At 40.2% G+C, this 13798-nt stretch overlaps 1 protein-coding gene and 1 long non-coding RNA gene across 2 annotated transcripts in view; one reads left to right on the forward strand and one right to left on the reverse strand.

Moving 5' to 3' along the window:
• The first annotated feature begins 431 nt into the window (after positions 1-431).
• Positions 432-13798, forward strand: part of prkg2l (protein kinase cGMP-dependent 2, like) — a 123050-nt gene continuing 109683 nt past the window's right edge. The window contains exons 1-3 of the mRNA XM_030442861.1: positions 432-503; positions 910-1127; positions 3677-4042. Of these exons, the coding sequence (XP_030298721.1) occupies positions 1006-1127; positions 3677-4042 (488 nt within the window). The 5' untranslated portion in view covers positions 432-503; positions 910-1005. The remainder of the gene's footprint in view (positions 504-909; positions 1128-3676; positions 4043-13798) is intronic.
• LOC115597140 (uncharacterized) lies at positions 10978-12394 on the reverse strand. The gene is made up of 3 exons (XR_003987030.1): positions 12304-12394; positions 11809-11873; positions 10978-11176 (listed from the first exon to the last, which is right to left on the reverse strand). It is a non-coding gene; the product is annotated as an uncharacterized LOC115597140 (long non-coding RNA).

A 13798-nucleotide genomic window follows, 5' to 3' on the forward strand; every position in this document is an offset into this window, starting at 1 on the left:
CTTTTAAAATCAGCTTCTGTAGTTACTTGTCAAGTTCACAGAAATGCCATTCAGCAACCATTTGCACTGGGACACTTTTAGATTGGAAGTCGGGAATACCGACTCAAAAAATCTGACTTCCACCTTGAAGTGGAAAATACATCTAAGAAACTGAGAAAAAAAATACAGGAAACACTTTAAGCAAAAATAGAATTTAACTATTTTAAAGCTCACAAAATATAAAGGGCACTTAAACTGAATGTCTACATACTGTACATCTGTAAATATTACATTATTACTCTCTCTCAGACACACACTTAATATGTCGAACACCACAAGGCCACCAGGGGTTGCCAGATACTTCCACTTCATCATCAGATTCACTTCTTGGTGACACAAGAGAAAATGTTAAAAGACCTCCCAGCATAGAAGAGTGTCATTTTGTTTTGGATGGCAACCACAACAGATGCAGCTTAATTCAGAGCCTAAGGAGTATGGCTTTCAACCCTTTCCTCGGACACTCTGTAAGTAAATCATAGAAAATCTCGTTCATGATAAGTAGACTGTAGATTTCTGAGAATTTGAAAAGGGAAAAAGTAGTAAAAAAAAAACTGATTTGACACTTGCTTAAGGATACCTGACAGATAGCATAGTGACAGGTGCGTACTGGTTTGGAGGTTTTTAGTATTTGGATAAATGCAAACCATCATGTGAAAACACTGAAGTAGTGTAAAGGATGGTACAAGGCAGCAAGTTTGTGGCAGAATTTTGTCAGCCAGAAATGAGGTATATGACTTCTTATATTGTCATTGTTGTCATATTGATATTGTTTTTATTTCACATAAAGAATCACAACTGACTGACATGTCGTTAGTCAAGAAAACAGTCGAACACCTTGATGAATAATGCTTGTCATTTCCATTTCTGTAGAACACTTTAGCATTTAAAAAGAAAGAGCACCAGGCCCTTTGATAGAGCTTCCTCTCAGACTGTTACTGCAGGGAGTCTGACCTGAGGGCCATTCCTATGGTGGCCAGCCAATGCCTGGCCATGGGCAATGGTTCGATAAAAGCCCCACGGGCTGAGGAGAACAGCTGCCTGGCCTCCATCCACACAGATCCTCCTGGCCTGGACACAGAAGTCCTCAGGTTAGAATCAAACCTCAAACCCATCCTATGGTATTAGCTTACAATTGCCTATGAATTCAGTATTTTTATTATTATTAAATTATTAGGAAGTTGTACCTATAAAATGATTAAAAAGAATATGAAAACATTAAGTACATTTAAACATTTGTAATATGTTACCCCATGTTGAGATGTGTGTGCTTTAATTGCCCTTACTGGGGTTGAATACAATTTGTTTCACTGAATTGTATAGGAACAAAGTATACAGTATATAAGTACAACACTGATTCCAAAAAAGCTTAAAAGTATATTCATTAATATACACTTGATACACTTTGGTTTTCTTCATTATGCAATATGAATTTGATGCCTGCAGCAAAGATGAACCAGTGTCAGAACTGTTCCTGTACTGTATTCCAGGTTGTATCTATAGGGCTAGTAGATCTAATTATCAATGTAAGATATGCATTGTGATTTGCATCTGATCAGTAGCAGATTGGACAATCCCTTGCACTGTTTGTGGTGACTACTGCTTGACCAAAGTAACAATTTCCATCCTCTCCACATTATACAACATTATAGAGGGGCAGGGGCTCAAAGTCAGAAAAGGGGAGTACTTTTTTTCAGGCTTTAATGACACAATATGTAGATTGAGTAATTAATCTAAAATTTATAAACAAAGTACTAGAAAGCTAACTACTTAGCTGTGTAACCTGTATAGCTTTGAGTGATATGCAAATGCCTTTTCTTTTGTGTCAACAAGTTATTGTCAACATGAGTTTATTCACATTATCATAATACTGAGGTTTAGAAGACATGCAATTCAGCTGCAATTCTTAAAAAGCAATGAAACACTGGTTTATTATTAGGCTATTTATTGGAGGGCAAGTGCAAACTAGAAATACATGCTGCACATCTAAAAATGTGACAAAACCAAGAAATGACTACTGTGACTGTTAGTAGGAACAGCAATGTTTACAACAGCAAAGTCACAGTAAACTCAATATCTGGAAGAAGTTGAAGATCTGTGGCAGATAAACAGCCGACACAGACAGCTGTCAGATTATTCTTAACTCTCATTAACAAGCACAAATGGACACTCTTCTGAATTATGACTCATATTTAAGCACGTTGAATAAGTGGAAGGCGACTTGTTAGCCCCCATGAGGAAGTTATGTTAATGGATTTATATCTTACAAAGGTTCAAGTCGCTCCACTGTCACGTCTCATCTATGTGCGTGGTGGAGTTCTAGATGAGGCAGGCCTCTCTCGCTCGCTCGCTCTCTCTCTCTCTCTCTCTCTCTCTCTCTCTCTGTCTCTCTCCCTCTGTCTCTCAATTCAATTCAATTCAATTCAATTCAATTCGCTTTATTTGCATGAATGTCACAGAGACTATGTTGCTAAAGCATAAAGAGTCAATTAAACAGGACAAAAATACACTTTATAAGTTAATATATACATATATAAATAGAGTAAAATTTAACTCTCTCTGTTTCTCTCTCTCTCTCTGTCTCTCTCTCTCTGTCTCGCTCTCTGTCTCTCTCTCTCTTGCTCGCTCTTGCTTTTGCTCTCTCCTCTGTTAGAGACAGAGCAAAGCAGTGGACAGAGAAGCGGCTTTAGGCTCAACACACTAATACCATATTACGTACGAAATGCATACGGTAGAGTGGTGTTTTTAAACCGCCGTTTTTTCGCATCCCTATGCACAACAGGAAATTATTTAGTCATTAAAAAAACACACAAAAAGGGCACTTTATAATACAAGGCAAAAAGGGCAGGGGCTCAAGCACCCCTTGGGCCTTATGTGTGCACGTGCCTGATCCTCTCAATGAAGAGAATATATTTGTAATAATATCCAGCTTCTTAACCTGTGTTGTTGAACTAAGACTTATATCAGAGTGTTGCAGAAGGGTTCTGTAAATTCAATAGGTTCATTTCAAATAGGCCTCAACATTAAAGGCTAACTCCACAACTTTACATATTATAGTGTGTTTACAGGTACTGCATATGTGCAGTCCACTGGTCTTGCACTGAACTCCTCTAACACTGTTTGACTCATTATGGACAATTTAAATCAAATAAAAGTCCATACAGCAGAGCCAGAGATATCAGCTTTCATATATTCTACATATTGTTCCTTTTCAAAGCCTGGCACCTGCATTACCCATAATGCAACTAGTAGTGGATTAAGAAGTTTATAGACTCTCCATACAAACATCTGTTTGCTGTTGACATTCATGTATTCCCAAGCAGATGTGCTGGGACTCATTTAGAATAGAAGTCTTGAATACCGATTCGTAAATACTTACTTCTGACTCACAATTTAATGCAGCGTTAGTCTGACGTACCTTCTAGTGTTAAAAAATGTCATACTGTGTCTTTAAATATTTGTTCACAAGGTCAAGGAATGTTTCCATTTATTGATTGGTCCAACATGTACATGGTCAAGTTCAACATTTCTTGCTATATGTATTCCACATGTGTCTTGTGAAAACTGGGTTTGTGTACGAGAGGCTTTCTGAGGTTGACTTTAGGTGTGTTTAGTGTCTAAAACCAATTCTGATCCTCAGATTGCGAATCAGCCACCTGGAGGCAGAGCTGGCACGTCGTGACCAAGACTTTCGAGCCCAGGAGATTCAGTTACAGCATCTCCAGAGTGAACTGGATGGCAAGATTTCCCAGATTGACAAACTTCAAGATGCTATTGGCTACAACAACAGCCTGGGCTGCCCTCCACCAGCCCTGTGCCACCACAGTCACCGCCGCTTCAGCGTCATCAACCAGGGTCCAAGCCGCTTCCACAGGGTGGCTGTGGAGGTCCACCGCAGGCTAAAAGCAAAAGAGGGCGTCTCTGCTGAACCCACTTCAGAGAACTTCTGCGGAGGGTTCAGAGCAGCACATGTCTCCATCGCCAAGACTGTCAGCAAAGCCTCACAGTAAGTTAAAGGGACACCAAAATCTGTTTTGAATGCCTAACACACCATTCATAGAACTTAAAGCTACTGTAGCTTCAAAATCTTTACTTCATTATGGAGTAATAATCATGTCAAACTCAAAGTGTCTGCTGGCATGTACACAATAAAGGATCAGACTTATAACAGAATAATGAAATGCAGAAGTCTTAATTGTGAGCTAGCATCAAATAAATTGTCACACTTAGAAGAGAAGGCAAAAGATTTATGATATATCAGTATTTTGGGGGGAAGTCCAGCCCAACGGACAAACTGAATTCAAGTTCAACTGGACCAAAAACTGATCATGCTTTCGGGCTCAGTGGAGAAACTTGTCAGTGACACGAGAGCACTGGGTAACTGTGTCAAATCTCAAATTTTGAAGAGAAACATGTCAGTCATAAAGAAGGTTTAGACTTCCTGTACCAAGACTTCGCTGACTACAAGAAAACAATCAAGGAGATGACCAGCTTAAAGGCAAGTTAGATGACCAAGGGAACTTTTGCAAGGAGACAGAATCCGAGACTTGCGGGCTTCCCGGAGGGAGTAGAGGGAAATTACCCATCGCTTTCATAGTTGGTTCACTTTTGTTCCGACTGCTGCACCCAACCAACCTGAGCCTGGATTTTCCAGAGGGGAGACGCACCTTCAGCTGCTTGCAGTCCTCAGAAAAAAACCTGACGACTCATCACCCTGATGTGTTGGCTTGATCACAGGCCTATCAACTTATTATCTGTGCTTGGCAACTTAAACATAGGTAGCCACCACATAAATGATAACTTGAACTGCATCACCCCTTTTTCAAAAGACTGTAAACAACCGTATAGTGGGACACTTCACACGCTTCAAAACGAAAAATCAGTTTTCTTTGTCTTTGTGTAACAAAATGAGCAGTTTTGAAGAAGAAAATGAAAATGCAATCTGGATGATTTATTACTAATTTTATTTATGAGTCAAACTTGCAGCTCTGACTTTGAAATGAGAAAGCATTTCGGCTAATGCATTTTAATTTTCAAATTTGACATTTCAAATTGAATTTTGGTAAGAAGGTAAGAAGTTGTGATTGTTAGACAGCGGGCGCTGGTTTATGTGGATGGAACCTTTTCAGGTTTCAATGATTTGCGTCTCAAATATGACCTCCAACAAAAGGACATATTTCGCTACTTTCAAGCCCATCAGTTTGCTAAGAGCCATAGCCCATAGTTTCCTAACCTTCCCAAAAGGTCACTTGCAGACTTACTTTTGGTTGTTCCTTTTTGGTTCAGGGTTTTACAGCACTCTCTAACTCAATGATCATGCCAATGGATGATGCCAAGCTGGACAGGATCAAAAATAGCTGGGAAAAGGAACTTCAGACTGAAATCTTGGAAGACATTTGGACTGAAGCTTGCAAAGAGAAATAGTACCTCCTGTGCTAGACTTGGTCTTATCCAATTTAAGGTGGTACATCACCTACATTGGAGTAGAGCTCAAATATCCTCCTTTTATCCAAATATAAATAACAGTTGATGCATATTTATGTAATGTCTGTAATCCTTGGAGTTACTTTACAACCTTGTGCAATGATTGCATTATTTGGTGTACTAAATGAGGAAATGTGTATGACCAAAAAGAGAGTCAACATTTTAGCATCTGTTTCTTTGTTGGCCATAAAGGCCAATTTTACTCCATGGAAAATCAAATATTCCGCCCACTGCAGCACAGAGCTGAAAGATGTAATATTAATTTTACATTTGGAGATGATTAAGTTTGCGACAAGAGGCTCAGACTAATGGGAATGTCTATTGTCATAATTTAGTCACCCTCAAGAACTTCCAAACACATTGATTCACTAAATTAGAAGATTTCAGGAGTCTGTTGAGTCCTAAGGCCTGAGCCCACACTATACCATACAGCCCAGTTGGGCCCACGTACAGAGCTCATAAGTCATGCCGTCCCTCATTGAAATCCTACCCATTTATTTGTGTTTTAATTGATTCAGGTGTATCTATTCATACTTTCTGTCACCACCTCAGGCAGAGACAATTGCCCCTCTTGTGACTTTCTGGCCCTTCTTTAATTGCCCCCGTGACAAATAAAGTTTTTTATTTATGCTCTAAATTAAATCACACCTTGGGTGAAGGGGAATCTCAAATCACATCAATTCAAATCAGTTGTATTTATACAGCCCAACATCTCTCTAAAAAAGCAAGGAATCTCTGTCTGTCTGTCTGTCTGTCTGTCTGTGTGTGTCTGTATCTGTGCCTCAAATATCTCTGCGGATCAGGATCAGACTGACCTGAGACTTTCAACATGGCTGCTGCGTGGTTCAAGGGTGTGCAACGTCGCATTTGTTTGGACTACAGTGATACCGTGAATAAATTATTTCATAAATGCTTTACAAATTCCACCGAGCATTGTCCACCGGAGCCACCACAGTCACATGCGCAACAGAGCCAATCACTGCACACCATAGCCACGTGCGCACCAGAGCCAATCACTGCAGAGCTCTAGCCCACGACATACCTGAAGAAACAAGCAGATTTATACCTGCAGCGGCGCGAGCTAGACTGGGATTTTGCCGGCAGTTCAGTCCCTTTCTGTTCTGTGCATCTAAACTGACTGTTGTGGATTAATGAGACTAAACGAGTCCGGACCGAGTCTGTTCGGGTCTGAGGAGATCTGGAGACGCGTGGACAACAAAGTGGAATCAGAATCTGTGGATGTTCGTGTGTAGCTAGCTGCTAGTCCACCCACACGGGCCACCTCCCGAGTCGACGGACCAGACGCACCGGCACATCCAAAACCGGACTTAGGGTAAATAATGTCTGCCACGCTTTTTCGCGAACATTGCCGTCACGTTTGCTTTGTGTCTGGTGCAGGAAGAAATGGTAAAAACGGGCTTTTGTCACGAAAGTGTCCAAGCAGCAAGTTTGTTTGTTGAGGACCTGGAAGATGTGGGAGTGACGTAGGCAGATGAATGACAGGCAACGACGGTCGGTGTAGAGACAGCGATACTGAGAGTTGAGAGATTTGTGACATTTAGCGTGTTTGGAGTGTATAGTTAGTGTGTTATGAAGTGTTTGGTGTAGTGTGTTTAGTGTGTAGTGGAGTCGGTTTTTTGTTTAATGAGTCAAAACAATGAGGAGAAGCTGAATATGGAGCAGGCAGTGCAGCTCTTCATTCAGCTGGAAGGAGCTCAGGCAGACCTGAGCATTGCCTGCATTTAAATGTAAATAGTTACATATAACTTTGTACATTTTTAAAATGTATGCACATATTTAGCAAACAACTATTTATATTTGCATTATAAGTAATAAAGATGGTTTGTTAAACATATTTGTGGTTTTCACAGTAAAAAAATCTAACTTTTTCTACTCGGATTTTATGTTTTTTTTTGTGATTTTAGGTCCATTGTGTTAATACAGTATGTCAAAATAAAAAAAATAACTGTACAGTCACACATGTGAGGTTGTGCTGAAAATAATGACACCAAGTAAATAGTTTTTAAGGTGAAATATAATGGCAAAATCAAAAATAGTCAAAACGGCCAATTATACCCTGGAATATCGGATTTCACAACAAACCTAAATATCCCTGACGTCCCACCTTCAAACACAGCCTCATTTGGCCATCCATGAAAAAGCTACTTAACCTCCCATTTTTCTATAGGAATACATATTTCCTACGGGCACTGCACTAGTCAGGGTTAAAAAGGATTACTTGCCATGTTGACAGATAAAAAACAACTTTTAACAGAATTCCATACCTCACATCAGTAAATATTGACTGTACTATTGTAAGAAACACATTGTGTTATTTTAGACAGGTATGACTTGAGGTAAGACTTCAGCCAAGCGAGAGCCAGGCCAAAGATTTCTTCAGTCTGACAATATGGCATGGTCTGTAATAGGTAGGTAATGTAGGTAATCAGGGGAGAATGGGGTGGAAGATCATGCGTTTTTTACCACTCGCTCGCCCGGTTCACTTTACACACCTCACTCCTTTGTTTTCCAGCAGCATCATTTTATTAGTTTCTTTTTTGCATTAATCCAGTCATGTTTTGTTGTTTTAGTCTATTAAATGGGAACATCACCCGAACATGGACATGGACAGTTGTTTGTTGAGCGTGTCAAACACAGTCTCCCACTCCCAAGCAGAGTGACTACAGGAGGTCAGGATAGTCGCTATATCAAATGCAGCGCTGAGATCCAGTAACAGAGGCACTGAAGTAGAGTTGGGTCTAAAGTAAGTGGAATGTCGTTTACCACTTTAGTAAGGGCAGTTTGGGTGGAATGAAAGGTTTTGAAAGCTGATTGAAAAGGTTCCAGCAAATTACTAAGTAGGTAGCCAGAAAGCTGCTGCAACACAACTCTTTCCAAGACTTTAGAGAAGAAGGGAAGGTTGTATACTGGTCAATAATTATTTAGAGATCCTGGGTCAGGTTGTGGTTTCTTCACCTTCCTGTTATCCTTCCTTATTTATGGGGACAACTAGGAAAACCTAAAAATGAAATTTTTACATGGTCTCATACACACATTTGTCGCATCGGTGTCCCCTGGGGTCAGTTTGACTGGTTTAAAACACTAGTCTGTAACTATTTTTTTATATTAGCTAAAATTGTCATCATGATCTGGCAGTGGAATAAGATACAGGTCAGCTGTGTAAAGATCCACTGTCTGTGGGCTGGCTGTAATTTGATTTGCAATAATCCATTGCTCCCGGCTTAATACAACCAATCAGAGCCAAGGTGAGTGTCTTAGAAGTGTCAATCACTCTGGTGCATATGCTGCTGGCAGCCCCCTCTCCCTCACGCAGCGTGTACTGGGCAGTGCCCCTCCCCTGCACAGGCACAGTGCCTGCTCTTACCTGCTCAGATGCTTTCAAGCCCAAACTGTAAACAATAGCGGAAAACGACAACAACAACAGAGTCGAAGAATGCTCCACCATTGCCCACATCAAAGAGAAGAAATAAGTGGACTAGGGCTGCACGATTCTGGAAAAAATGAGAATCACGATTTTTTTGCTTAGAATTGAGATCACGATTCTCTGGCACGATTTTTTTCACAAAATGTTTATTGCACTAATGAACTTGAACAAAACAAAAAAAACATTGTAGTATGGCAGAGGCATACTACTATGTCTCTGCCAAAGCAATGTTTTTTTTGTTTTGTTGAAGTTCTATCATTGGATGAGAAATGATTTTTACAAAAGTAAAAAAAAAAAATAGTCTCCAAGATGAGAGGGCCTTTAAATGTAATCCTTTAATTCTTCATGTTGTACAGTGTTTATTGGGGCCGTATCCTTGGCTAAGTGATATGTGATAGCTGCTGTGGTCAGCTTTCTACAACGGGGGCGTTATATTCCTCCTTTTCCAAAAGCTGCCTCAGAGGTAGGCATAAACATGTGACGTGACGTGAAGCCCGAATTTGGCCTGTGAACAATTGACAACGAATTTGTCTTCAAAATAAGAGCTTTGCATTGCACCCCATTGGAGTTTAGAACTGGGTTCTTAGCGGGGGGCTTTTAATTTGAAAGTAGCGACCGTTCCTAGCTTGCGCTACAACAACAAGCTAGAGATCAAGGAGACACTAGCACCTCCCGGATCTCAGCGGCTGTCCAGTTGCCCATCTAGCAGGTGAGGTGGAAATAAGTGTACGGCAAATCGGCGGACCAAAACAGACCCTCAATTTGCCGCCCTCTGTCTAAAACCGTGGACCTAGCCGCCAAAAGGACGGGCAGATTGGCGGCTTGCTGCCCTGTCTAAAAACGGCTTCTCACGCTCACTCCTTCCAAACACTCAACTGAAGGCGGGCTTCCTCCACTGAATCAAGTGCTACGTTTGGGGGCACTTCAAAAAATCCGGGAGGAAAATAGGACCATTTGTTTGCGATTCAGCTCGAGATATAAAATTCTTCAGAAGTGCCATGTGTGGAAATGAGATCACGTGTATGTGTGAATTGAGATCGCGATTTTTTTACGATTTTTCGTGCAGCCCTAAAGTGGACTGATGAAGAAAAGCAGTGTAAAGAGAAAGAATTGGTCTGAGCCAGAGAAAAACACAAGGATAAATATTGGAGCGTCATTTCAGAGGTGGAGGGAGCTGTAGGGTTTGGAAGGACTCAAGATGCGATGCAGAGTTAGTGGCTTTTCTGCTGGACAAGTATGGACCCCTGCTTGATATATGTTTCATTCTGTTTTAACCACAAGGCCATGGTGATGGCGGTTAAAGTAATATAATACTCGCAATAGAGCATATGGCACATATGGCTGTGGGATGTTGCAGTTGAGCTACGTAGTTTGTCGCTAAATCTAGCTTGTTAGCTTGTATGCTAACTCCAGTGTTCAGCTCTGTCTTTATGGCTACTGGTTAGCAAAAGTGTCTTTCAAGTGACCGGGCAGTTATAATGTTAGTTTGTGTTCAGTACATTCTGAAGTGGTTGAATTGGTTCAGAGAAATAAGGTTACTCATGCTTCAGAAATGCAGCATGGCATTGCACCGGGTAATGATTAGCTAGTAACTCCGTCTACCCCGTTGTGAGAAATATTGTTTGTTATATAAAAACAATCCTTAGTATCCTTAGTGATCTGCATGGGGCACTTGTCAATTTGTATTGAAAAAGAGAACCATCAGGGCTTGTGTTGTTGTTACTTTGAATGTGCAGTGTTGGTTATCTGGTGTCCTCTGTTACCGTGGTTACAAGCTTACTCGTGAAAGGCAGGCTCCTCTGTGGGCAGGGCCTTTGCAGCACACCAGAGAGGAAGAAGGAGGGACCTGAAAGCTGTGCTGATCAGTGCGGTTCTACACAAATTTTACTGGGGGGGTGAAGGTGGGGCCAGTGTTTAATCATTAAAAAAACAGAAACAAATGATATTTAAACATTAAATACTTTAGTTTTGCTTTCCATTAAAATCAAAAGTTTAGTTTGTACATAGAGTGCATCGAGTGAAACAATGAGGTAGGGCCATCAAAAATAATAAATTAAATAAAGAAGGACAATGCTGCAAAAGGTGGGCATGGATCCCTGACCCCCTCATACCAGTTTGGCCTAAAGCTCCATCTCCTGTCCCCCATGAAAGTAGTTGGGAATATGTTCCACTTGGGCTGTACTGCTACATCGTTCTTGAACTTGCTGATATCTGTGGAAAGATGCACAGTAAACATATGGCACAACTATAAACAACATTAATTTACTTATGTATGCATGTATTCTAAAATGTAGTTATTTTTTTAGCATAAGAATCACATATCAATGGCACAAAAAATACTTTATATTTAACCCTAACCCTACTAGAAAAAGAAGAAGAAAAACAATGTAGAGGCATACGTCTCATTTCACAAGTAACCATCCCTCCTTACTTAACACAGGTAGATACTGTTGATTACTTTACTCAATAAATGTATAATTTATTGAAAGACTGATAAAGTGATGTGGTTATTGTCACAACACTGTGTAGAACTAGCTAGGATACTGACATCTGGATATTTGCTTTTGCTTCGATGAGTTTGCTTAGATATTTAAAGTCAACGTTTTTCTCAAAACTCCAGACTGCAGCTTTAACTGTTTAAGACACGTAACAAGTATACATTTTTTACACACATTTGTTTTGGTTGTTTAGGATGACATGTAGGTCACTATAATATTCAGAAATGTGTCTCTGAAATATGTAGTAACAACACACACACAAACCTTTCAACCCCGATGGGAACCACACCTGTTGGCAGTTCTCAAAAATAATCGCAACATTGTTTTAATAGTATATAGACCTACCCGACTGCACCTGTTGTAGTGTGAGAACCACCTATATTTCCCATGACTTGGGGCGGGGACAATTCCTGCAAGGACAGTGATAGTTCAAGGGAGGAGTAAATATATAATGTTCATGCTCTCATATAGATATTCCATCTATGCTGTTCAAATTCTGTCAAAGTATATGGGTATCCATTAGAGTTGATCCTGAAACGAGTATCCGGTATGGATAAAGCGCTTTTGCCGAGTACGAGTATTATACGAGTAATACGAGTCATTATCTGTGCTCGGATTGAATGAAAATCCTCATTGGGTAGCTGACTGTGTCTGTGATAGGCTAGTAGTCACAGCGCCCCTCCCTTACACACATACAGATGTGTTTCTGTGTCCCGCTCTGCTCACTCCCACACAGAACAGCTGTCTGTCTCTCCCTCAGTCATTCAGGTTCGCGGTCTTTTCGTTAACGTTTAGGGTTTATTCAGCTTCAGGTTTGTTTTTACTTCGGTTTGTACTCACTTATTAACCAGTAGAGTTCTGGTAAACGTGGGTTCGTTCAGACGTGGTGCTTGGTAGAATGTGACTCACGTTGCGTCTCTGCCTGTCGGAGATTTTTCTACTGTACATTGATTACTGAATTCAAAACTATTTAATTGTCCAAAGGCTGTTCTGTTCTGTTCTGTTTTGTGTTTATAAAAAAATGGAGGAAAAATACGTATTAGGTAACTTTGCTGATAAGTCATTGTATGTACTCTTTGCTTCTCAATAAAAAGAGATTTAAAAAAAAAACAGTGTTTTTCAGTCCTGTTCCTTGGGTACCCAAAAAAGGAACATACATCACTGAATCTTGCTTAGTTGATGTCTATGGGAAATGGCAGAGGAAAACACTAAAAGCTAATGTAACTGCAGACTCATCAGCCACAATATTATTACACCTGTCAATCATTTCGGAGTGGCTAACCTACTCTCTGATTGTGCTCTCTTAATTTCTTATTTTCTTTCTCTAAGTTGGGTTTTACAATGTTTCTCCATCATCTCCCATAGATCTCAATACAGCTGTCACCACAGTTTCACACCAAAGCAAGACTCAGTTATATAATGACCCCACCTTCATCCCTATATGTTTATCTGCTCCATCACAGCTAATTTAAATGATCTGCTCATCATAAAGTACTGCAGAAGCCTGATGATAACCCCTTTATTTGAATCAGGTGTGTTGGAGCAGGAAAACATCTAAAACATGCAAGGCAGGAACAGGGCTGAAAAATACTGGTGTGGCCTACAGAAAATGTCAAACAAAACAATGACTTATTGCCTAGAATGTTATGTACCCATTAGAGGAAATCAACAATACTTTAAATTGCCCAAAATTGAAATTGTTGTCATTTTAACAATCAGCAATGATCAGAATTTTATTGGCAGATAACAAGACAGCTCTTTCTTGCTTTTGTAACATCCCCCATATCTGAAAGGCTGTATTAGCATGACAGGATAATAGAAAGAAATGGAGAGAAACAAAAGGCCATGGGATCTAAATGCAGGGTGTGGGTCATTATGGGCTTCAATTACAGAACCTATGCAGTGTGCCATGCCCACTACTCTCAGACCCATTCAGCACTCTCCTTTTTACTGAATGCACTCACGCATCATCTGTGTGATGTGGTAATCAGGGTGGCATACAAACACACAGTCAGGGAAATCTGCTGAATACATTTCAACTGCAGACTAATACAGTGGCTTAATCCCAGGATTTGAATTAGAAAGACTTTGTTGGTCTAGCAGCCATTTCTGATCACAACATAACATCATGCAAGTAGTACTGAAATTACCACATTTGGGCATCAAATAAAATTGATAAATGAAGTTGATGGCAAACCATTAAATATATTGTCCTTGTGCTGTTGATGTCAACTGAGTATGTGTCAAACAGGATTCACAAATTATCAATTTCTGTATCACACAGTGTCCCAGCCTTTTTTAGAGGGAGGTATCTGGACTGCAACACATTTTGATC

The sequence above is a fragment of the Sparus aurata genome, chromosome 15 (genome assembly GCF_900880675.1).
Source record: "Sparus aurata chromosome 15, fSpaAur1.1, whole genome shotgun sequence".
Lineage (NCBI taxonomy): Eukaryota > Metazoa > Chordata > Actinopteri > Spariformes > Sparidae > Sparus > Sparus aurata.